A 27,476-nucleotide genomic window follows, 5' to 3' on the forward strand; every position below is an offset into this window, starting at 1 on the left:
CACATACAGTACAATATAATGTAATATAGTCACCTACAGTACAATATAATGTAGTAATATAGTCACCTACAGTACAATATAATGTAGTAATATAGTCACATACAGTACAATATAATGTAATATAGTCACATACAGTACAATATAATGTAATATAGTCACATACAGTACAATATAATGTAGTAATACAGTCACATACAGTACAATATCATGTAGTAATACAGTCACATACAGTACAATATAATGTAATATAGTCACCTACAGTACAATATAATGTAATATAGTCACATACAGTACAATATAATGTAGTAATACAGTCACATACAGTACAATATCATGTAGTAATACAGTCACATACAGTACAATATAATGTAATATAGTCACATACAGTACAATATAATGTAATATAGTCACCTACAGTACAATATAATGTAGTAATATAGTCACCTACAGTACAATATAATGTAGTAATATAGTCACATACAGTACAATATAATGTAATATAGTCACATACAGTACAATATCATGTAGTAATACAGTCACATACAGTACAATATCATGTAGTAATACAGTAACATACAGTACAATATAATGTAATATAGTCACCTACAGTACAATATAATGTAGTAATATAGTCACCTACAGTACAATATAATGTAGTAATATAGTCACATACAGTACAATATAATGTAATATAGTCACATACAGTACAATATAATGTAATATAGTCACATACAGTACAATATAATGTAGTAATACAGTCACATACAGTACAATATCATGTAGTAATACAGTCACATACAGTACAATATAATGTAATATAGTCACATACAGTACAATATAATGTAATATAGTCACCTACAGTACAATATAATGTAATATAGTCACATACAGTACAATATAATGTAGTAATACAGTCACATACAGTACAATATCATGTAGTAATACAGTCACATACAGTACAATATAATGTAATATAGTCACATACAGTACAATATAATGTAATATAGTCACCTACAGTACAATATAATGTAGTAATATAGTCACCTACAGTACAATATAATGTAGTAATATAGTCACATACAGTACAATATAATGTAATATAGTCACATACAGTACAATATCATGTAGTAATACAGTCACATACAGTACAATATCATGTAGTAATACAGTAACATACAGTACAATATAATGTAATATAGTCACATACAGTACAATATAATGTAATATAGTCACCTACAGTACAATATAATGTAGTAATATAGTCACATACAGTACAATATAATGTAATATAGTCACATACAGTACAATATAATGTAGTAATATAGTCACATACAGTACAATATAATGTAATATAGTCACCTACAGTACAATATAATGTAATATAGTCACATACAGTACAATATAATGTAGTAATACAGTCACATACAGTACAATATCATGTAGTAATACAGTCACATACAGTACAATATAATGTAATATAGTCACCTACAGTACAATATAATGTAGTAATATAGTCACCTACAGTACAATATAATGTAGTAATATAGTCACATACAGTACAATATAATGTAATATAGTCACATACAGTACAATATAATGTAGTAATATAGTCACATACAGTACAATATAATGTAATATAGTCACATACAGTACAATATAATGTAGTAATACAGTCACATACAGTACAATATCATGTAGTAATACAGTCACATACAGTACAATATAATGTAATATAGTCACCTACAGTACAATATAATGTAGTAATATAGTCACATACAGTACAATATCATGTAATATAGTCACATACAGTACAATATAATGTAGTAATACAGTCACATACAGTACAATATCATGTAGTAATACAGTCACATACAGTACAATATAATGTAATATAGTCACATACAGTACAATATAATGTAGTAATATAGTCACATACAGTACAATATAATGTAATATAGTCACATACAGTACAATATAATGTAGTAATACAGTCACATACAGTACAATATCATGTAGTAATACAGTCACATACAGTACAATATAATGTAATATAGTCACATACAGTACAATATAATGTAATATAGTCACCTACAGTACAATATAATGTAGTAATATAGTCACCTACAGTACAATATAATGTAGTAATATAGTCACATACAGTACAATATAATGTAATATAGTCACATACAGTACAATATAATGTAGTAATATAGTCACATACAGTACAATATAATGTAATATAGTCACATACAGTACAATATCATGTAGTAATATAATCACATACAGTACAATATCATGTAGTAATATAATCACCTACAGTACAATATAATGTAATATAGTCACATACAGTACAATATCATGTAGTAATATAGTCACATACAGTACAATATAATGTAATATAGTCACATACAGTACAATATCATGTAGTAATACAGTCACATACAGTACAATATAATGTAATATAGTCACATACAGTACAATATCATGTAGTAATACAGTCACATACAGTACAATATAATGTAGTAATACAGTCACCTACAGTACAATATCATGTAGTCATACAGTCACCTACCATCCACGTGCACCACGTGCACACACACACACACACACAGGCTGTGCTGTGTGTCTCATTCTATCTGTCTGAGTGCCCTCAGCCTCATTTTGTTCCTTCCTCACTCAGCCGCTCCCTCCCTTCCTCCAACAGCTCTCACACTGAGCCATTATTATGCTATTCACCCTCCTCTTCCTCACCGCTCTCCTCTCCCTCCTTCCTTTTTCCACACTGTTCCTTTTCCAGCCTGTTTTGATTCACCTCCCCATTACACCCCCCCCCCCCGCGCTTGTTTTTTTCATTTCTCCATTATTAGCCTCTCTCTTCTCTTTTTCTTTTTCTATCTGCCACTCCTTTTTTAGGTGTTCCTCCTCCTCCTCCTCCTCACAGCACATGTTCGCTCCAGCGGGGGATGATTGGGGGAGGGGGGGTTCGGGGGGGGAGGACGAGGACAGGAAAGGGGGGATAAAAAAACACAGTGTCTTGCACGTATTGGCCGCACAAACACACTCATCTGTATGATGAGCCAGCCTGTCAGTCACGGCCTGTCTAATCACGGCCGCCATCACACACACACACACACACACACACATATATATACAGTTGCAAGGACACGTCCCCATTACATCATGCATTCATAAGCATGTGTGTGTGTGTGTGTGTGTGTGTATCGTACTGATATGGATTTATGCATGACTAAATGCAATATTTAGCAAGCTAACTGGATTCTATTAAACAACAGCGCACACAAACTCCTTTCCACATTTAACATTATTACAAGCACTGTACTAATACACTGGTGCCTTGGTTAACATCATTAATCCCTTCCAGAAGGTCCCACTCAAACCAAAATGGACGCTACTCAAAGCAAATTTGGCCATAGAAAATAATGCAAATCCAATTCATCCCCTCCAGACACCCAAAACTGTTAACACAAAACACATTTTGTCGACAATTATAGCTCTACATGCTGTTTACATCACGTTACGTGTTGATAGGCGTATTTTCACGCTGCAATCATCATCGTCATCAATCTCAGTCGAGACAGTGCATGATATGCTGCCTCACTGAACACACAAGCACAACGTTTGCACAAACCTGTGCTGAAATCAAGTTGCCATGCTGGTGTCATGTGATCACCAGCGTGTCGACGTCAACATGACTGGTCGCAAACGATGTGTTATTTCACAATCCTCCCTCGTTTTTGGTGATCTAGGATTCAGTGTTAATAAATGCAATATTTTCATAGTTAGAGCGTAGAAAACCCGTTTATGGCTTTCTAAATATGGTTTTTAACATCATTAAAAACCCACGAATAGGCCTTTACATGCCTATTATTCATTGTTTACATCACATTGCACAACTCTTACGCTGCAGGGACTCGCTAGCGAGCTAACAAGCTGGCAAGCTAACCAGTTAGCCTGGAATTTATTTATTGTCAACTTAAGAAGCCCAAAAAATTCACACGGGATGGGAGGAGTTCCTTTTGTCACCCTTTCATGTGGGACATGCCTTGGCTGTCTTCATAAGTTTAGAAGAAATCAATTTGAGGCTAACTGGTTAGCTGGCTCACTTACTGTAGTTAGCTAGCGGCCATGTGGAGTTCCTGCAGCATAAGAACTGTGCAATGTGATGTGAACAATGGACAATAGGAGTCTACAGGACTCTTAATGATGTTACAAAAACGTATTTCGAAAGTCATAATTAGGTTTTTTATGCTCTAACTACCAAACTATTCCATTTAACATTGAATCCTATATCGCACAAATTCATTTAGCGCATTTAGCGGTCAGGGGCCAATTAATCGCCATAAAAGAGGCATTTCATGCAGTGTTAAAGTAATGCCATGTAAGCTAATGTGTATTCATGACTGTCACCTAGTGACCACAATACTACATATCACTTGTATTCCCATATGTTTTTACTGATAACAGACCATTTGCTCATCCTGTGAGATCGTTTGACACGGGTCCGGATCACCCAAACACAACATAAACCCTAACGTCTGTACAGCTAGGATGAGTATTTTGCTGTTGAGCAAAACGAACATCATCTCTGTCATTTGATGTCTTCGTACTGCACCGGAGGTTTGGCTTGATGTCATTTCATGGCAGGTTTTATCATGAAGTTGCAGTTGGGCGCAGGCTTGAGGTCCCAGACTGTTGTGCTGGGGTTTAAACCTGCTCCGTATGGAAATACTTTAAGATCAGCGTCAACAACTGAACTGAAAGTTAAACTGTCACTTTTCAAGAGTGTTTCCATGACTTTTTCCTGTTCATGCTGCATCACAGCTGGGGTTAAAGCTTAAGGGACTTCATACGGCCGGGCGCCTGCATGCGTCCAGTCCGGCACACAGTCGCTCTTGATGATGATCAGAGGCTCACAGAGGGTGCGTGTTTGAATGCGCACCATCTGGGAGAGAGCCATCCTTCTCCTATTTGGCAAACTGTCTCGCAATCTGGAAACAATTCAATCAGCAAGTTGCCAAACTCTGACTGAAGATACAAAAATGAGGCTGGGACTCCGTCATGTTAGCAAGTGTGAAGAGTTTCCCTTTGGCAGCTTCATTCCTGCCGCTTGTATTAGACAAAGCTAATTACATTTCACCAACCATTGTTATGCACTTACCGACAATAATAGAGAAATTCAACTTGGATATCCAGTGGTGTTCAAAATGACTCAACCCTCATCACAGGAAAGGCTTTTAGGAAATAAAAAAATCATATTTTTATGAAATCTTACAAGGACTTGTAAATGAGCTAAATGCAACTAAAATTACAGTAGTTTTTCAAATACGCAAACAAATCTCCTTTTTGTGGTTTCCTCATTGACAAAATTAGTCAACCCCTTAACTCGTTCAATCCAAGTCAACCCCTTCAGTAGCGGCCATTTTAGACCGTTTGTGCTGATCTTTCAAGGCACACAGAGTATTGTGTTGTATGCTTACATAAACATGGAACCTACCAAAAGAAACATTACACTCCCCTCTTCCATCAAAAAAAAAGTCTGATTCTACCCTTTTCCGTTCTTTAATAGTCAGCAGTAGAACAAGTTTCAGGAAAATATCAGTTCCCAACTAAAAAAAGGGAGAAAACCAGCTTTTTGTGAAAAGTTACATTACAAGCATAACTTTCACTTTGACACAAATATTTTTTGCATGTGTGACAGCAGAAATATCTAAACAGCTACACCAACATAAACGACACAAAAAGGGGTTGTTTTACGTCCAAATAACAATTTACCTACAAATATAACACCATCAACTATTTACAATTTTCACATTTGGAACTGAACTACAGTATGTGTGTGCATGTGTGTGCACGTGTGTGCACGTGACTGTTGCTAACAGAGACGTACTGTGCAAATGATCAACTTGTCTAGCCGTAGTGGTAGCCCCCGTTCTTTATTTACACCCACGATTCACGTCAGCTAGCATCCTGAAACCCTGGCTTACGTATTGCTGGACTTCCCTGATTCTGACGGCTGAGAGGAAGTCGGACGTATGAAAGACGAGAAGTGTGTTATCTCTACACCATGAATGTGTGAACATGAATCATGTTGGTGGTGCACGCTCCTTTGCATGATATCATTGTGTTGCATACATGAAATATCCTGCACACTGGAAGGGGCCTTGCAAAGGCAGGCGAGACAGGCTTACCGGGAGGAGGAAGTCTCACTAATGAGAGCACTATGCTGTTTAGTTATCACTGTCCATTTCATAGGAGCAGATCCTTTGACATGTTCAAAGGTACCATCTTCATCCTTCATGATGGTTGCCGTGTTTGAGCAGCTTGAAGCGTGCATGCGGCCAGTGTTGATCTCCACTTTTTGGGCATTTTACCGTGTCAATTTTCACTTTCACTTTCCTTTAGTTTGACACACTGAGATCAGAAGAGTCTGTCGCACGCTTGGGAGGCATCAAGAAAGGAAAAACCCGGAACAAAGTGAACTAAACAAGAACAAGAGTGACGTTGTTCTACACATTCTTCCACCACGTGCTTGGAACTAATTTTGTCTTTTCGCAGAACTAATCATTCATGGGAATGCGTTTGAATAGACATGAAACGTGGGGACACGCCTGTATCGTGATATTTTGCTCCAGTGATTCCAAGCACAGAACATGGACTTGAAAACAGAGATGGACAAATGATACTTACGTTGGGGGGAGATGAACATCTGAGGAGAGTACTGTGGAGTGACGGAAGCCAATGAGCCAGCGGGGGGGGCTTTGCACGATAATAAAAGTGAGCTCAGCTGAAACCAAGTCAGGTGTCACAAACAACACAAGCACAGAGCCTGTCCTCAGCCCTGCCAAGGCACAGCCATCAGGGGGCACTGGCACGGGCACTACTGGCACTGGCACAGGCGGCATGGATGGAGGCTGGAACACGTATAAAGAAGAGGTGGGGGTAGTTTGGGTGGGTTGTCGATAAACACCTGAGGGCAGATATGGTGCCAATTGGCGAGAGAGGGAGAGAGGTTTGAAGTGTGGTAGAGATAAAATGGAGGTGAGACAACAAAAGTAAAAGTACAGTTAAAAAGGACAAAAGGATCCCCAGACAAAGACAACATAGAAGAAGGAAGTAAGGTTATAAGGAGACGGTGGCTCCACGACCAGGACAGGCTGTTGTTGAGGTGATGCTACACGTTAGCATGTCAGAACCTCACACACGCACACAGTAACACGCTTGTCATCTTGTCCAATCATTGATCACGTGACTGTCACGCCTGCAACACGTGTACAGAACCAGCACGACTCAAGCAGAACCATCCGGAATTAAAAATTTGCACCACATTCGGGGGAGGATTTGAAATTCGTGAAGTTGGCTCCTTTTTTCCTCAGCGGCATGACTTGATGGGAATCTGCCGATGCATCGCTGGCGATTGACCTTTCAGCGGGCTTCTTTTGTTTCAGCACCTCTTTGTTTGCTTGGCTCCTTTTTTCCTTGGCGTATGAAGTGATGTGAAAAAAGCAATCCTTCATCGTCACATTTCGGTGCCAGCGAAGTGCGTTTTTTTATTTTATTTTCGAATGTGATCAGAATGTTTGGAATGCTGTTGGAGTACCAAAAGAATATTTAGAGTGCAGTCAAGAGTGCAGTTCGAATACATTTCCAATGCCGTTTGATATCTTTCCACTTCGAATCCAAAACTAGAGATGCCTGAGATCAAACCGCTACCGATAACTTTCTGCTTCTCAAGGCCGATATGGTACAAATAAATGATAACTTTTTTGTATCTACTTTTTAAAATTTTGATTTAACTGTAATTCGCACCATATTCGGGAGAGGATTTGAAATTTGTAAGCTTGGCTCCTTTTCCCCTTGGCGGCATGGCGTGATGTCGGTTGGCGGCGCACCAATGGCGAGTGACGTCTCACCTTGGCTCCTTTTTTCCTTGGCGTATGAAGTCATGTGAAAAAGGCAACGCCTCATAGTGACATTTTGGCGCCAGCCGGCTACGTTTTTTTTTTTCCAAGTGCGATCAGAATGTTTGGAATGCTGTTGGAATACCGTGGGAACATTTAGAATGCAGTCAAGAGTGCCGTTAGCATACCTTTCCAATGCCGTTCGATATTTGTCCACTTGGAATCCACCTTGAAAGTTTTTAGCATGCTCAAAACGAGAACGTTATTATGTTTGCAAAGGCAGACGTGTGCTTCGATTGTGCAGGTGTACCTACTGAAGTGTCCATTGATTTTCTATGGGGACAAAGAGGAAGAGTAAGGTGGGGGCTAAAAGGAGTGTACATTGCAAGCACATTGTTATTGTGTGCTTGCGCTGTCCCCCCCCCCCCCCCCCCCCGCTCATTAGGAGCTTGCTTTTTCTGCTCCTGCAAAGGCTTAATGTGCTGCAAAGGCGTATCATATGCTCTGTGTTCAGTGTGCACTCATGACTTTGCCATATGTGATGTGATTGAGTGTCCCCTTTTCTCTCCTTCCTTCCTTCCTTCCTTCGCAGGCGGAGATTGTGAAGCGTCTCAGTGCCATCTGCGCTCAGATCATCCCTTTCCTCTCTCAAGAGGTGAGTGTCACGGCTGCCGCCACGTCTTACCTGCGTTACAGTATCGACCTGCATCGCTCATTTCACCTGCAAATCATACACTCACTGGCCACAACATTAGGTACCCTCAATGCCGCCACCATCATTTACTTCCATCTTCTCACTGAAGGTAGGAGGTCAGAGTTAGCCACTCGCGCCGCTTTTCAGTCCTATGTGGCGATGATATCAATCCATTTCTGTCTATAGTCTACCATTGTTCCTTTTTCTTTCTGTTTTACCTTCTAGAAACCAGCGCAAATGCAACTCCGATTTATGTCTTAAATGTCTTATTTCCTATAATTATGCCGGTTATATTGGGTAATAGGAGTGCAACTATAGGCGTGTGACTGTGGGGTGTTATTTCATGTCTAGAGGGCTCCAATAATGTTAAAAAGCATATTTAGCAGGTGGTTAACAGGTTTTCTGTCTTTTATGTCTTATTGTCTCTTATTATGTCTACTATTTTGGTTAATAAGAGTGTAAAGGTGACTATAGGGGTGTTATTTCTTGTCTACAGGGCTCTAATAATGTTAAAAAGCATATGGTGAAGGTGGTAGACAGGTTTTCTATGTCTTATACTGTATGTCTTATTTTGTGTTATGTCTACTATGTTGGGTGATGGGAGTGTAAAGGTCACTATAGGGGTGTTATTTCATGTCTACAGGGCTGTAATAATGTTAAAAAGACAGGTTTTCTATGTCTTATATGTCTTATTTTCTCTTATTATGTCTACTATGTTGGATAATAGGAGTACAGTTGTGACTATAGGTGTGTTATTTCATACTCTATTAATGTTAAAAAGCGCTAACTAGAGCACTAAATCCTCCACCTACCAGAATATTCCATTTAAGAATAGGAAATCCTACTTTGTGGAAATTCACTTATCACGGTCGGGTCTGGAACCAATTAACCGCCTGCCGAGGGATTATTGTGCACTACATCTCAAAAGTCAATCATTTTATGTGTCCTTACAATTGATTTAGTTCAGGGGTCTCAAACTCGTGGCCCGTGGGCCACTTGCGGCCCGCCGAGTCACATTTTGCAGTCCACGACTTGTCTTCAAAGATGAGTGTAATACGGCGTGCGACATGCCAGTGTTACTCGTAGGATGCACACATCAGCCTACACTATAGGCGTACCTACAGTTCTAGGTACTCCGGTTTCCTCCCACATTCCAAAAACATGCATGTTAGCTTCATTGGGGACTCTACATTGTCCATAGGTATGAATGTGATTGGTTGTCTATATGTGCCCTGCCATTGGCTGGACACCAGTCCAGGGTGTACCCCGCCTCTTGCCCAAGTCAACTGGGATAGGCTCCAGCATACCCACGACCCTGGGGATGAGCGGCATAGAAAATGGATGGATGGATCCTGCCATTGATGTTTTTTGTCCTCAATATTTCAATTTGTCAACCAGATGGCATCCAATATGTTTTGCAGTGCAGTATCATCCGCATATCTCAAGTTGTTGTTTTTAAAGAAAAAGGGATCGGCACACCTGTCTTTCTAGGCATTGCATCATCATTATTCCTGGTAGTCTGTCAGACTTGTATTGATTTTTATGATTGACGCCATCAAAAGCTTTTTCATAATTGATTAAAGTGACATGCATGTCTTTGTCCAAATCAAGATATCATCTCATAAAGGTTTTGATATAAAACAGACCTTCTCTTGTCCCTTTTCTGGTCATAAATTCATTTTGTGTTTTTCTGTAAACGATAACTTCAATACGTGGCCCATACTTAATGTTCTATGTTGGGTTCATTTGTCCTTGGTTTCTTTGGAAGTCTTTCAAAGATGGATTCATTCATGCTCTCTGCTATATTCCTTATGTATACCTCATATATACACTCCTGATCACAATGTCAAGAATGTACATTTTGCACTGTTGGACTTTTAGGAAGTTCTAAGTAGAGCTTGAAAATGAAAAAAGAAGAAGAAATGGGAGTGCGACAGAAAAGCAGCATTCAAGTGAAATAGGCTGTTCATCAAAAGTTGAAGACCACAGCTTTGAAAAGGCAAAATGTTGGTAAAAATGTGTATTGAATGTGACTTAGTGTCAGGTATTCACACTGTCATGATCTCTTGATGGCAAAGGCAACAAAGTTTTCTGTCTTTGAAGGCGGTGGTATTGTTGAGCTGCATAAGCAAGGCCTCCCTCTCGCAGCGCGCCATTGCTGCCGAGGTTGGACGCAGTAAGACAGTCATTTGAACCTTCTGAAAAACATCCTGAGGCTCGTGGAACAAAAGCGTCAAGTGATAGTCCCAAAAAAATGAGCCAGAGAATCCCATTGGCTGTCTGTCAAGACACAGGACCATCCTCGGCCCAAAGGAAGGCTGTTACTGGTGCCGAGTGCAGTCCAATAAGCATCAGACAAGAGTTTCAAGAACAAAAAAAGATCTTCAAAGGCCTGGTCTCCTTCAAGGTTTGGAATTTGCAGGAGAGCACCAAACATGGGACATTGAAAGGTGGAAGAAAGTTTTATTCTCCCTTGACGGTCCTGATGGGTTCCAACGTTACTGGCATGACAAGGAGATCCCACCTGAGATGTTTTCTACCATCATGATCCTTCAATGGAACAATGGAGCTTCAGGTTGCGCGGGGGCGTCAAACGACAGGGGGCCATGTGAAGATGTGGCAGGGGTCATCCCTCATGACTGTGTGGTCATGACTGGCTTTTCAACAGGACAACTCTGCACTTCACAAAGGACTTCTTCTAGAGGAATAAGCTCACTCTTTTGGACCATCCTGCATGCTCCCTCATCTAAATCCAATGGAGAACATTTGGGGATGGAGTTACAAAAATGGACAACGGTTCCAGACAGTGGAGCAACATTCCCACCCGTGGAAACACTGGCATCAAGCATGCCCAAACCCATTTTTGGCACAGCTACTCATTTTTCAGTCCTATTTTATATATTTTATTTCTATGTTATGATTATTAAGCTTTTAAACTTTTGATCAGCAGATGAAAAGCCTATTTCACTCTATGCTTCTTTGCAATACATTGCTTACTCCATTTTTTGTCGCAGTCCCATTTCTTCTCCAACACTGCAAAATGTACATTCTTGCAATCGTTCAACTGGTCTTAAAATTTTGATCAGAAGTTTATATACAGTGTACATACAGTGAAAAAGTTTTTTTTTGCATGTTTGTCACACTTCAATGTTTCAGATCATCAAACAAATGTAAATATTAGTCAATGACAAAACAAACTCAACACAACAAGCACTTTTTAAATGAAACTTTTTATTATTAAGGGAGAAAAAAATCCAAACCTACATGGCCCTGTGTGAAAAAGTGTTTGCCCCCCTGTTAAAACTGAACTGAGATTAATTGAGATCTATTAGTCTGGAAAAGGTTATAAAGCCATTTCTAAGAGGTCCAAGAGGTCACAAAAGACCCCACAGCAACGTCCAAAGAACTGCAGGCCTCACTTGCCTCAGTTAAGGTCAGTGGGCCTCATTCATGAAACATTCTTACGCACAAATGTGTTCTTAAAGCCTTCTTACGAAGATTTTTGGCATTCACGAAACGTGTTCTCAACTCACAGTTCTTAGATCTAAGAACAAATTCCACGAACGCTCAGGAGGACTCTTACGCACAAGCAAAGCTTGCACTTTCAATGCGCAATCGCCCTCATGATGGATTTTGCAACCTGATCCCAAAAATGTAGTGCAAATAAAATATCCCAACAATTATTTATCATCAAAACAACTAAAATATACTCCATGGATAAATATATATTCAAATCCCAATTCATCAAAAAAAAAGGCTGGCTGGACGTGCGCTGCGCAGAGAGAATGTAAAGGGACCATTAGATTTATTTGATGAAAGCCACCAATATTTGATGTCCGCTTCAGGCTTCAGGCTTCCCTCTCTGTTCTTGCAGGTGTGCAGGATCATCAGAATAACATCGCAATGAAACGTCGTGTGTCTATTGCGCACGTAGCACCCCCAGATAACGACATGCGCCCCCAGCCACGTCTTGAGCCAGAGCACGGGGCTGCTGTATTAATTAGGCAGCGTCTAATCAAATGTAACCACAGAAAAAATACATTGTCACACACAAACTATGTATTTTGACTTTATTTTTCCATCATGATTGTGGAAATATTTTCTAGAGTTTCCGAAATGGTTTGGTTTCTGATTGATGGCCCACCTCCCGTTTCCTCCAGATCCCTCCGGTGCAGTCCAATCTTTTTTTTAAAGTCTATTTTAAGTCAAACACTTCTTTTTAACCTCTGCGGTGGCGCGTTTCTCCGTGGAAACGGCATTTATGTTTCCTGCAATGGTGCTCCATGCCGACTCTTTTTGGATGGCCTGATGACCGGTGGATACACGTGATAATAAGGTGGTCTTGTGTTCGCTCACTCCTTGTAAAAGCACCTCTATTTCAGTACAATTGAACTTTTTCTTTCGTTTGTGGTCCAGCTGCTTTTAAGAAGATGTTCGTGAATGAGGCCCAATGTCCTGCTGCAGAACCCAAGTTGCTTTCAGCTTGAGGTCACCAACGTTCTCCTTCAGCACAATTCATGCTTCCATTTATCACAGCAAGTCTTCCAGGTCCTGAAGACCATCACACTACCACCACCATATTTTACTGTTGATATCATGGTCTTTTTCTGAGAGACACACACCTTCCTAATAGTTCAACTTTTGTCTCGTCAGACCACGGAGTATTTTCCCAAAGGTCTTGGGGATCATCAAGATGTTTTCTGGCAAAATGGAGATGAGCCTTAATGTTGTTTTTGTTCAGCAGTGGTTTTGGTCTTGGAACTTTTTGCCCAGTGTCTTTCTTATGGTGGAGTCATGAACACTGGGCCTCATTCACGAACATCTTCTTAAGAGTCTTCTTAAGAAGTGTACTTAAGAAGGCGCGGGTTGGAAACTGCGCCACATTCACGACACGTTCTTAAGTAGGGATAATCGTTCGCACCGGTGTTCTTAGGTTGATGAATGCCAACTGCGATGCCCGTGCATCCATCCATCCATCCATTTTCTATACCGCTTCTTCCTCATTAGGGTCGCGGGGGCATGCTGGAGCCTATCCCAGCTGACTTCGGGCGACAGGCGGGGTACACCCTGGACTGGTCGCCAGCCAATCGCAGGGCACATATAGACAAACAGCCATTCACACTCACATTCATACCTATGGACAATTTAGAGTCGCCAATTAACCTAACATGCATGTTTTTGGAATGTGGGAGGAAGCCGGAGTACCCGGAGAAAACCCACACACAGAAATGCTCAGGGGAGAATCGAACCCAGGTCTTCCCGATCTCCAAGCTGTTACTGTGTTGGCCAACGTGCTAACCAGTAGACCACCGTGCGGCCCATGCCCGTGCATGTGAGCCCTAATTTGCATAGGTCACCGCCTATTATTTCCTATATACGGTCAAAAATGTGCGGTGCGCAACAGGCAGCTGGAGGTGGAGATGGCAACGCGCAAGGGCAAGACTGAGGAGCAGCTGGACTACAAACGAAAGAAAAACTTCAATTGTACTGAAATAGAGGTGCTTTTACAAGGAGTGAGCGAACACAAGACCACCTTATTTTCACGTGTATCCACCGGTCATCAGGCCATCCAAAAAGAGTCGGCATGGAGCACCATTGCAGGAAACATAAATGCCGTTTCCACGGAGAAACGCGCCACCGCAGAGGTTAAAAAGAAGTGTTTTGACTTAAAATAGACTCAAAAAAAAAAGATTGGACTACACCGGAGGGATCTGGAGGAAACAGGAGGTGGGCCATCAATCAAAAACCAAACCATTTCGGAAACTCTAGAAAATATTTCCACAATCATGATGGAAAAATAAAGTCAAAATACATAGTTTGTGTGTGACAATGTATTTTTTCTGTGGTTACATTTGATTAGACGCTGCCTAATTAATACAGCAGCCCCGTGCTCTGGCTCAAGACGTGGCTGGGGGCGCATGTCGTTATCTGGGGGTGCTACGTGCGCAATAGACACACCACGTTTCATTGCGATGTTATTCTGATGATCCTGCACACCTGCAAGAACAGAGAGGGAAGCCTGAAGCCTGAAGCGGACATCAAATATTGGTGGCTTTCATCAAATAAATCTAATGGTCCCTTTACATTCTCTCTGCGCAGCGCACGTCCAGCCAGCCTTTTTTTTGATGAATTGGGATTTGAATATATATTTATCCATGGAGTATATTTTAGTTGTTTTGATGATAAATCATTGTTGGGATATTTTATTTGCACTACATTTTTGGGGATCAGGTTGCAAAATCCATCATGAGGGCGATTGTGCATTGAAAGTGCAAACTTTGCTTGTGCGTAAGAGTCCTCCTGAGCGTTCGTAGAATTTGTTCTTAGATCTAAGAACTGGGAGTTAAGAACACGTTTCGTGAATGCCAAAAATCTTCGTAAGAAGGCTTTAAGAACACATTTGTGCGTAAGAACGTTTCATGAATGAGGCCCAATGATCCAAAACACACCAGCAAGTCCACCTCTGAATGGATGAAGACTTTGGAGTGGTCTAGTCCAAGTCCTGACCTGAATCCTATTGAGATGCTGTGGCATGACCTTCAAAAGGAAAAGCCTCCAATGTGGCTGAATGACAACAATTGTGTAAAATTCCTCCCCAGCGCTGGAAGAGACTCATTGCAAGTTATCACAAACGCTTGATTGCAGTTGTTGCTGCTAAGGGGGGCCCAACCACTTATTAGCTTTAGGGGGCCATCACTTTTTCACACAGGGACATGTAGCTTTGGATTGTTTTCTCCCTTAATAATAAAAAGTTTCATTTAAAAAGTGCATTTTGTGTTGAGTTGTGTTGTCATTGACTAATATTTACATTTGTTTGATGATCTGAAACATTGAAGTGTGACAAACATGCAAAAAGAAGAAATCAGTAAACACTTGTTCACACCCCTGTATGCGTTCGTTAGATGTCAAATCTGATCATTTCCAGGAACGCTCAACACTTGCAGGATTTCTCTTGTAGTCTTTTCTTTTTCATTCTCCCATTTTTTATTCTCTTGACTGCATATTCCCCTTGTTGTCATGTTTTGCTATTAATTGTTGTAGCGTTATCTCACAATGCAGAGACATGACGGTGGGTGAAATCAATAAAGTTTTTTATTTGAACAAAAGATGAGCTAAGACGCTCACAAAAATACAAAGTAGCGAAATAACAAAGAAATGGGTATAGTTTTCCCAAAAAAATTAAAAAAAACATCTATTTTTCTAAATAGGAGTCGTGGCCGTGAGAGGAAAACATCTTAAAGTGACAGGCACCTATTTTGATCTCAATGCATCACTCACACGCATGCACACACACAGTTCAGTTCCAAAGGTGAAAATTGTAAATAGTTGATGGTGTTATATTAGTAAATTGTTATTTTGATGTAAAACGAGCCTTTTTTGTGTTGTGGTATAGTTGTTTAGATGTTTGAGCTGTCACAAAAGCAAAAAATATTTGTGTCAAAGTTATGCTTGAAATGTATCTTTGTTAGTCAGGAACTGATATTTCCCTGAAACGTACCTATGTTCTACTGCTGATTACTAAAGAACGGGAAAAGGTAGAAACAAACATCTTTTCCCTGATGAAAGAGGGGAGTGTGATGTTTGTTTTGGTAGGTTCCATGTTTATTTAAGCATACAACACAATATGCTGTGTGCCTTGGAAGATCAGCTAAAATGGTCTAAAATGGCCGCTACTGAAGGGGTTGAATTTAGAAAAATGGTTGGGATCCCATTTTCACCCTGCATCAGTTGTTACTGCAGAACAACTTTGTTTTCGGAAGCGGAACAAGGAAGAAGTGCTGACATTGTGGCTTTGAGGTCGTTGCCAGCCACCTGTAGTTTTGGACTGCGCTCGCCCGGAGAGGTCGCTCAGTAAGTGGACTGCGTCCTGAAGTGAAGTTGCGGTTAGAACAGAATCCCATCTTTTTCAGCGCCAAAAATAAGGAAGGGGTTTGTTTTTCTCGTGCCTTGTGCAATGTTCTCCACAATGGCTGGCCTCCAAAGCCTCCAGAGTTCATGTTGCACTGGCGAGAAACCGGCCGCAGACGTTCTCTGTCATGTCAAACAAACTCTACAGGCGCTTGCGTTCTTTTCAGGTTGCAAGACAAACCTACGCACTTCACTTTTTTTTGTATGTCGCACTTGCGGGCTCACTTGCGCCACACGTGCACCCCACATGTGTAGTTAGTGCAGCCGGTGCACGTTCAGATATTGCATCCATGCGTGCCAAGTAAGAGGGTCATGTGTTGTCTGTACGGCAGTGGGTCTCAATTACTTTCTGTCACGCCCCCTACGAGGGGACAGAAATGTTTTGCCGCCCCCAACCCCCCCCGATTGAGAAACGTATAATATTTATTTATTTATCTGTACTGTGCAGGCTGAACTCAAAACTGAAAATAGCAAAATGCAACAAAACACAACAACACAAATATTTGTTTTATTTCCAAACACCATTTACAATTTTCACATTTGGAACAATAAATGCGTGTGCATGTGTTATAATGTCCCTACAATGCGTAACCTTCTGCACGCTCTCGCACTTCCTCCTTGCTGTCGTGTGTGATTTTTAAGCTCTTATCAAATGCACCTCTGCCACTTTGTGGCCTTTTTGTGGCTTAAAACTGCATGAAAAGTTACATCTTTTCTTGTGCACTTGCGTCGTCACCTCTTGTTGCCTCTTGTGCAAAAAAAACACAAAATACGTCTTTGGGAGCGAGCGTTCAGGTTTAAACAAAAACATAAAAATACGTCTTTGGTATTAAATGAGTTAAAGAAAAAGCGCACTTTAAAACAAAAAAAATGTGCCCATAATCCACAATGGATTATGTGAGACATGAACACACGTCTTTCTCTTTTCTATATGTTCTAAAGATATCAAAACAGGTAAAAAAGGCAGGTAATTAATGCATGTAATGCGACACACCTATGAAAAAACCTCCAAAAAGCTCCAACAAGGTTTAGTGGTTTTCTATCCATGCTGTGAGCGTGTTGTAAAAGGTACATTCATCATAACATGGAATACTTGTACTGTAGTATTTTGGGAACTTCCTTCCTGGGTGCATTGATGTCACATAGCAGCATAGAAAGGAACGCCACACCTAGCGTCAAAAACAACAACACAGCAGCAGTGGCAGCAGCTCCAATACGTAGCGTTACCTTTGGCTAGTGGCCTGAGGCATTGTGAGCGAGTGTGTGGTGAAGCTAGTTGCTAGCCTGCTAGTAGCTAGCCAGTGTGGTGTGGCGAGGTGCCACTACGCCAGTAACGTAGTTCTTGGGCGTAACAATGTTAATAACAATAATAATAGCAATGTGGTTCACATGCAGCTCACATGGTGGAAATGGAGCCTTGTTGGCACTTTTTTGAGTTTTTTTCAGAAGGCTTTATCGGTGGAATAGGTGCGTCCCATTACGTGCATTCTTCTTTTTTACACGTTTTTTTTATCTTTAGAATGCACAGAAAAGAGAAAGATGTGTGTGTTCATGTCTCACGTAGGAATTGTGGATGACGGGCAAAATTCCAAAAAAGGTGCACTTTTCCTCAAATTTAGGTAGGTGTTTCATGAATTCACATTTCAACCACAAGGGGGCAGCACGCTAACAGGATGTGATTTATACCAAATTAGCCTTCATAAGGTCAAAAAGCCCTGGCATTTAGCAATCTGCCTGAGGCGTGTGTGCCGCTGCAAACAATGTGTGCGTCCCATTATGTGCATTCATGTGTGTGTGCACGTGTGCGCGCGTGTGTGTCAGCAGAATACAAATCTGCAGACATGTTTCCTTTGGTCCCAGCGTGAGCATGCGGTGATGAATGTGCGTCTCTGGAGGCAGGGAGGTCACAGTGCTGTCAGTTTCATCAATATTGACACTGTGTGTGTGTGTGTGTGCACGTGTGTGCATGTGTGTGCACGTGTGTGAGACTGATTACATTGGGTCATTGCAGAAACATACCCAGTATTTTAGTATCCTGTATAGCATATCTTACAGTGCAGTGGATATGCACAACACACTTTATTCACGTTGCATTGTGAAACATGTACCATGACATATCAGTCAACATGTTGTATTTAATGTGTGTGTGTGTGTGTGTGTGTGTAGCACCAGCAACAGGTGGTCCAAGCAGTGGAGCGGGCCAAGCAGGTCACCATGGCAGAACTCAATGCCATCATTGGGGTGAGTCACCTCCAAGCACAAACACATCAGCCAACAGTATTGATTGGAGCCGAGTCTGCCATCCCACATTTTTGGTCAACAAAGTGTTTTGTTTGTTTTGAAAATACAGCCGTCCCTCGCAATATTGTGGTTATAACAATATTGCTCCCTCACTCTATCACAGTTAGGGTTAGGGTGAACGAATTAATAAATGATGGCTGTTTGGTGGTTGACGATGGCGTATTATTAGTCAAAGCATACTGAAAAACAAAGGTACATGTGGTCTGCAGGGTGTTATTTCATGTCTGCAGGGCTGTAATAATGTTACAAAAGTATATCTAGAAAGTCATAAACAGGTTTTCTATGCTGTATGAGGAAATATTCCATTTATCAATATTGAATCCGACTTTGCGGAAATTCATTTATTGCAGACACGACGCCCTGACTGGTCTGGAACCAATTAACCACCATAAACGAGGGGTGACTGTAAGCCGTTTTTCTTACGCAGAAAATAATATCATTCAGGGAGTAAGGGCGTAATAACTTAGAAATACCAGGGTTACCACCAGACAAGATTTTAACATTACTTTGAAGAAAAGTGTAATCACAAAAATAATACGTATATGACAATATATTGCAATCTACATGACACTGGCCCCGCCTCCACCCACCAAGACAAAGGGACTGTATGACTGACAAAAGGGCTCACTCCGTTCATGCCATTGTTTTATGGAACAAACAGTGCACAGAGTTCATTGGCGGGAGGCGGGAGACGAGGAAAACAAACACGCATGCACATGGCAGAATGATCCAGTTCAGTCTCATTTATTGTGTGATTAAATGATTTACTTATTATTGTCAGAGCTTCATTTAGCGCTGCTCAGCCTTGCGTTCAGCCGGCCGAGACGAAGCCGTTGGGCATCACGTATGCGTGTTATGTATGCACACACATTACACGCCGCCGCTCCCGAGTGCCTCGGCCCCACCTTGTCAGGGACGTGATCACATTACTGTCTACTTAAAGGGCCGTGTTCCTCCCAGCATTACAAACATTGTACTCTCCAAGGTGTGTGTGAGCACACGACTCATCATAATGTGCCCCCCAGGAGAAGAGCTTTTCTCAACGGCTGCTCTGTTTGCCTTCTTTGGCTTCCTTCTTGTGTTCTTATCATCGTTGTTGTCGTCTGCCCTCTCCTGTCTGTTCCATAATCCTCCCTCACTCTCTCTGCTCTTAATTGACCTTCCTCCATCACTTCCTCTGGCATTTCCATCCATCACATGATCACCCCGCCTGTTTTCTTTCTCTTCATCATTTCCTCATTCCCTTCCTGCGTTTACTAATGAATCCGTTTCCTTCATTTCTTTCTTTTCTTTCTCTTTCATTCTTTTCACCCGTCATGTTAATCTGCTAATCTCTTCCCCGTCCCTTCCACATCTTTTCTTTCCCCACTGTTGTCCTCGTCTAATTCTTTTCCACGATGGGTTCCTTTCTTCCTAATCATCTCTCCCTCCCTCCCTCCACCCTTCCCGACCCCCCCTTCTCTTTCCCCTGTGGCCACAGCAGCAGCAGCTCCAGCACCTGTCCCACCACGCCCCAGGCATCCCCCTCACGCCCCACCCATCCGGGTTGTCTCTGGGTGCGGGCGGCTCCGGGCTTCTGGCGCTAACAGGGGCATTGGGGGTGTCGGCGCACCTCGCCTCCAAAGATGAGCGAAACCACCTTGACACGGAACATCTGCGAGGTACCGAACAGTAACAACGTGCACGCACTTTATTAGACACAAGCATAACTGCCATACCACAATGCATGCATAACTACCATACCACAATGCAAGCATAACTACCATACCACAATGCATGCATAACTACCATACCACAATGCATGCATAACTACCGTACCATAATGTATGAATAACTACCATACCACAATGCATGCATAACTACCGTACCACAATGTATAAATAACTACCATACCACAATGCAAGCATAACTACCATACCACAATGCATGCATAACTACCATACCACAATGCATGCATAACTCCTGTACCTCAATGCATGCATAACTCCTGTACCTCAATGCATGCATAACTACCATACCACAATGCATGCATAACTACCATACCACAATGCATGCATAACTCCTGTACCTCAATGCATGCATAACTCCTGTACCTCAATGCATGCATAACTACCATACCACAATGCATGCATAACTACCATACCACAATGCATGCATAACTACCATACCACAATGTATGCATAACTACCGTACCTCAATGCATGCATAACTACCGTACCACAATGCATGCATAACTACCGTACCACAATGTATGAATAACTACCATACCACAATGCAAGCATAACTACCATACCACAATGCATGCATAACTACCGTACCACAATGCATGCATAACTCCTGTACCTCAATGCATGCATAACTACCATACCACAATGTATGCATAACTACCATACCACAATGTATGCATAACTACCGTACCTCAATGCATGCATAACTCCCGTACCTCAATGCATGCATAACTACCATACCGCAATGCATGCATAACTACCATACCACAATGTATGCATAACTACCGTACCTCAATGCATGCATAACTACCATACCATGATGCATGCATAACTACCATACCACAATGCATGCATAACTACCATACCACAATGCATGCATAACTCCTGTACCACAATGCCAACATAACTACCGTACCACAGTGAATGCAACACTGCCGTAACACAATGCATGCATAACTACCATACCACAATGCATGCATACTGTAATTATTGTACTACAATACCAACATAACTACCATACCACAATGCCGACATAACTACATAACATTCAATGTCATTACATTAGGTTATGTTTATTGATCCCTTGGGGCGTGTGCCCTTGGGGAAGTTCCAGTAGCAGCACCAAGGTATGCAGTGTGCGAGGCAGTATTAGCAGTAGCAGCACTGCATAATGTAGTAGGAGTAAAACAGGTACAGCTGTGAAAATACCATGAATATAATAATAATCTCAGGCAAAGCTGAATTGTAATGCATTGTCCGAATGCAGTATTTACTGTATGTACTGTATGTATTGTATGTACTGAATATACATTGTTAGTGATGCTTTGCGGAGGCTTCATGTTAGTGTCCAGTTTCCCTGCCTCTCCCCATTTGAGTCCCCCCCCCCACCTTTAAGACAAAATCTTCTGGATTGTCATGAAAGAGGATGTAGCCATTTCACTGGTGTGTGTGAGTGACAGGGAGAAAAGCTCTGCCTCACTTAGGGAGAAGTTGTCTGGTGCCACCTCTTGGTGTGTTTGCGTGTGTACATTTCTAGACAGATTAATGTAACGCACAAACGACATGACGAAACGGCACTACCTGAGCCAGATATCATTGAGCAGCTCACCTTCTGGACCTCATTTGAAGTGTTTAGATCGCTGACTCTGCTGCACCTTTCTTCAGTGAACTTCCATTCACCTCCACAGCGGAGCTTATCTCTTTCAGGCTTGCGGCCAAGAGACTCATGAATAAACGCGGGCTGGAAAGACAGAAAAAGAAAGAAAAGTAGGAGTGGAGATTCTATTTGCACATTACGCATGGTGTGAGTGTTTTGTGGTGAGAAAAGCAGGGAGGAGGGAAGATTGGACATAATAGCGTCTTTATTAGAAAGGAGCGGTCATAGTTCAGCCTAACCTTGGCTGACTGATTCTTGTTGCCTTCATCAGCACTGACGTCAACCTTTTTTTCTCCCTGCTTCTCCCTTCTCTCTCTCTCTGTCCTCCTGCCTTCCCAGAGGGAGCGCCCAGCAGGGTGAGTGCTTGTGTGTCTTTGTGTGTGTGTGACTTTGATGAACCAAGTGAAATGGATATGCACAGCAGAGTGGCTTTAATACTGTTGCAAATCCTTCGGAATCAAGTACAAATAAACAAGTCCAGGTCTCGTTCTCTGGTACAGGTCTGTCCCATGCAGGAGTTAATCACAAAACTCTTTAACACTGCGCATAATGTCAGGTCGCTACACTATCCTTGATGAAAGGATCTGACCCTGTGAAAGTGACAGTAACAACTAATACCCTAGTCACACTAGAGGTAGAATGAGCCAGAATGCCGTCGCAATGAAAATATCTGTTTTTGCTCCTGGATATTCAAGTGCAATCAAAAATTCTGACTTCATTCTGAGTGCATTCCAAATGTTAGGGCCCATTCTTGTGGCCGGCCTGAATGTTTTGAGCATGCTCAAAACATTCTAGGTAGATTTTGAGGTGGAAAAATATCAAACAACATTGGAAAGATATTCTAACTGCACTCTGGCTGCATTCTAAATATTCTTACGGTATTCCAACAGCATTCCAATTATTCTGAGCGCATTCGAAAGAAAAAAACACAGCTGAAACGTCGCTATGAAGCATCACCTTATTCGCATCGCTTCACTACGCCAAGGCAAAAAAGAGCCAAGATAACTCCACCAGTCGGCGTGGATAGTGCAGAGGTTCTGAAATACAAGAATCCCCTGAAACGTAACTACATCACGTCATGCCGCCATGGAAAAAAGGAGCCAAGCACCATCACCAGCCACCAGCACATCATGTCATTCCGCAAAGGAAAAAAAGAGCCAAGCTCCACCACAGGCACATCAAGTCATGCTGCCAAGGAAAAAAGGAGCCAAGATAACTCCATCAGAAGCTGCCGTCTTGGACAGCGCAGAGGTGCTGAAACCCAAGAAGCCAGCTGAAATGTCACTACATGATGTCATGCCACCAAGGAAAAAAGGAGCGCCGGCACATCACGTCATGCCGCCAAAGAAAAAAGGAGCCAAGCCGGTACATCACGTCATACCGCCAAGGGGTGTGGGGGGCCGCGCAGATGTAGAGGGTCCTCGCTGAACCGTGGCTGGCCCCCTCCCAGACAACACAATGCTTTGCAGGAGTCTTGGGAATGTGTTGTCTTGTAAATATGCCTGTGCAGCTTTAGCGCCTGATAATGAGAGCTGTATTTCACATGAGGACTGACGTGTCCGTGCCAGAGAACTAATGACCTTTTGCGTGCTTCTTTTCAAATGCTCCTGCTTACATTTGTTCCTCCATGTGGGGTGTTTGTGTGCATTTAGCCGTGCGGCAAATTGACCATTTTGTCATGTTGCTTAGCTAATAAAGCGTATCTTCATCGCCTCTCTTTCCTGTCTTAAGTCTTTGCTTTTATGTCTCGCTCTGCAGAGTAAGTCGGTGTCGTCGACAGACAGTCAGCCCCCTGAAGAGCGTCAGGGGCCATCAGGTGGCTACGCCTCGTCGCAGGGGGGAGGCGAGGCCAAGAGACGACGCTGTGATGACAAAGAGCCCCTCCCACCGCACTCATATGTACGTGCTTGTGTTTGTACTGTATGACTAATACATATACTGTGTACATTCATGACTAAATACAGTGTTTTTTCACTAAGAAAAAAGTATTTTCAGTAGTTCAATTAAGACCAGTGAAATGATTTCCTAATTAGAGCGTGAACCACTAGTTCACATTATTCATCTTTTTGATGATTTTTGACATTTGATGAGATACAGTACTGAAGTTGTGATTTTTTCAGTTGTCAGCGATAATCATTCAAATGATTTCTCTGTGTGTATGAATCTATAGCAGAAAATAGTTTCACTTCACTTTTTGAATTGAACTACTGAAATACATTTTTCTATTATAGTTATATAGTATAGTATATATAGTTTACCGTAGATTCTGGTGTTTAACCCTTTTTCTTAAACTTTGAAAATGGAGATTTTCCTCCAGAGAAATAGGAGTGTTCCGAAACTTTTGACCAGTGGTGTACTGAATGTACAAATCAGTTTTTTCCTCTCAATTCAGTGGGTGCGGCTTATATACCAGAAATGACGGTACCTTATACAGTATGTAAAAATACGTACTGTAGGTATAAATCTCTATGAGTGTACAGATGTATGTACATACTAGAGGTGCCCGATAATTATCGGACTGATATGAGGGAATTATTATTATTATTTTTATTATTTTTTTTTATATGAGGGAATTATGATGTCATAAAGATAAATTTGACAACATTAAAAATACCTCTGATTATTTTAAAAACACTCCAATGAGGCGGATTACCTGTACTGTGCGGGTGAGCAAATCAAGCGCTCCTTATTTCTCCTGCCTGTGACGTTAACGGCCTGTTATAACGTCCCCTGAGCACACTTGTAAACAAACATTCACTTTAAGACCTAGTGCGCCGCGCTGAAGGGGGGAAAAAAAACATGGAGCACACGAAAAACTTTATCAGCCACGTGAAACGCCAGCACCGCGGCGTTTGAACAGCGCTAAAGGTTTTCCAGAGACCTCCGTGGTGTCACACCGGCTGCTCGGAGGGTGTGCCCGAATACAGTGCACCTTGCTGGGCCACAGCAGGTGGCTCTCTCCCCCTCCATACTCTGGTTCTCCTGATCGTAGTGATGTGGTCGTAGTAATGTCACAATATTTGATTCGGACAACTCAATCTAATCCTAATTCGTTCCAGTCCTTCTTACCTCCAGGTGTGCACAAACTACTGTTAAATATCAGTTAATATCGGTCTTGGGAAGCAGAAAGTTATCGGTTTGAAAAGATGTCATGCATCTCTGATACATACGCACCATCAGGTGGTGCCAAACAACTTCTGCCCAAGCAGGTTAGAGCTTTTCTTCCTGTCACACACACACTCTAATAACATGGAGTGATGTAGCAACACAGAGAAAAGTGTCTGAAAGGCTGTTAGCAAACAACAAAGGAGGAGTTGCGATGCTAATTTTAAGAGAATGCTGATCAGTGAAGCATACTCATTAATCAACCATCGAGCAACTAAACAAAATCTATTTTTATTGTAATCTACTCATAACAAAACATAATTTTCCTAAAAAGTTGTCTTGGGAAAGGGTGGCTGTCTTATATTTGGTCAATGTGGTAATTTATGATTTTGGCATTATTATACACTGTCATGCATCTTAAAGATTATGTATGAATTTGGTTGACATTTCCCATGACAGCATACGCCACGGTGGCGGGGGTAGTGTTATGTTGGGGGGGTTGGCGGCCAATTAGAGCCGTGTTTGGGTTGGATGGGCTGCGGGGAGCCGGAGGTGAAGCGATGCCAGGGAGAGGGATGGCCAAGGTAGATAGCGGTCGTGAATTAGACGGCGTGTGTGTTTGCAGTGTGCACGACGCTCCAAATGGAAATCCTAGTGAGAACCAGCGCCCTTTCCGCCCCCACCCCCTCATTCCTCATATTCTTTGTTACTTTTGTTTTCCTATCAGGGAACAGAGCTGCAGACATGGCCCTGCATTAGTTAGGTACTGATGTCAATAGAGCATCAGGCCCTGGTCATATCAAAGCTCCGTTGCTATGGTGACTAAGTGCCATCATTCTCGCCCCAGAAAGAAGGGACAGAGAGAGACGACGATGTCTAGTGGAAAGCAAAAATGTGCGGCTGATGGAGGAAGAGCAAGTGTGTGTTTGCACGTGCATGATCAATGGCGGGCTTGTGTGCCAGCAGAAGCTGAATGCAGAGTGTGGCCGTGTTGAATGTGGAGGGTGGCAAACAGCATCCAGTGATGTCGACGTTGTCCATCGGTGTGCACAATTCTGTCTTCATGATTAAAGTGTTCTGGGAACACACTGAAAAGTAACATGTATTTATCTTTTGAAAATACAGTATATCGTATTTGAACTTGGGGACTTTGTTGTCTTGCAGGACAGCGATGGAGACAAAAGTGAGGACAATCTGGTCGTGGACGTATCCAATGAGGTACTGTATACTCTAACAGACCAACACACACACCTGGGAAATAACAACGTAGGTAAATGTGACCACAATAAATCATTTTAGATATTGAAATAATAGTAATAATAATGGGGATTATGAAATGTAAAAATCTATTGAAAAAGAAACCAATGTGTTTGTGGGGAGATGTATAAATAATGAATACATAATGACATTACTCCTACCACGGCACTACTCTCAGGACAACCAGAGTATAGAGGGGGAGGAGCCACCTGCTGTGGCCCAGAAAGTGCACTGTATTCGGACACACGCTCCGAGCAGTCTCTGGCAAACCTTTTGCACTTTTCAAACGCGGCATGTCATGTGACAACATCAACCCCACCCCTCCCCCCCACACACAGGTTTGAAATTACAATTTGGTCTTTTCTTGTTGTGATTTGGACGTGTCTGTGGGGTCATATTGTGATATTGTGAGAGCCAAACAGGAAGCACACATGTCCACAATAAGCCTCAATAACATCCCAGGTATGTTTTGCTTTAGGCCGGTTGCTCGTAATGTCTCCTATTTCAGCTCCACAGCCAAATGAACTCATTTTTATTCAAGTCCCATGCAGGATTCAAGCACATCAAGTCTGTGGCACAGGTCACATACATGAATACTGCATGTCCGCAGTGTTGCGGGAATACACGGATGGCGCCAGACTGGATCAAGCTTCCGTCTGGGTCGTCGATGAGTACACGTCAATTATCTTTGTGCAAATTCCAAGACATAATCATGCGCGTCATCTTAAAAAGAAGACCAGAAAAGTGCTGTCTTAGCAATTTGAAAAATGCGATTTCACGACCTCACAAAACAGCCTGTCAGAAAAGTGACGTTTTTTTGCCATCTTTGGGTCCTGCCGCGGCCCCCGATGAACGTGTGGTATCTTTCCACCACTGACCGGACCGGAAAAGTGTAGATTGACATCTTT

General features: G+C 41.9%; 1 protein-coding gene across 7 annotated transcripts in view; it reads left to right on the forward strand.

Moving 5' to 3' along the window:
* tle2b (TLE family member 2, transcriptional corepressor b) overlaps positions 1-27,476 on the forward strand; it is a 113,840-nt gene that overhangs the window by 69,799 nt on the left and 16,565 nt on the right. For 6 of the 7 annotated variants that reach the window (XM_054789657.1, XM_054789655.1, XM_054789658.1 and 3 more), the window contains 6 exons: positions 8,512-8,574; positions 18,688-18,762; positions 20,303-20,483; positions 22,546-22,562; positions 23,965-24,105; positions 26,476-26,529. In XM_054789657.1, coding sequence (XP_054645632.1) covers positions 8,512-8,574; positions 18,688-18,762; positions 20,303-20,483; positions 22,546-22,562; positions 23,965-24,105; positions 26,476-26,529 — 531 coding nt within the window. The remainder of the gene's footprint in view (positions 1-8,511; positions 8,575-18,687; positions 18,763-20,302; positions 20,484-22,545; positions 22,563-23,964; positions 24,106-26,475; positions 26,530-27,476) is intronic. The other variant, XM_054789659.1, reaches the window with a different exon arrangement.

Source organism: Dunckerocampus dactyliophorus, chromosome 10 (assembly GCF_027744805.1).
Source record: "Dunckerocampus dactyliophorus isolate RoL2022-P2 chromosome 10, RoL_Ddac_1.1, whole genome shotgun sequence".
Classification (NCBI taxonomy): domain Eukaryota; kingdom Metazoa; phylum Chordata; class Actinopteri; order Syngnathiformes; family Syngnathidae; genus Dunckerocampus; species Dunckerocampus dactyliophorus.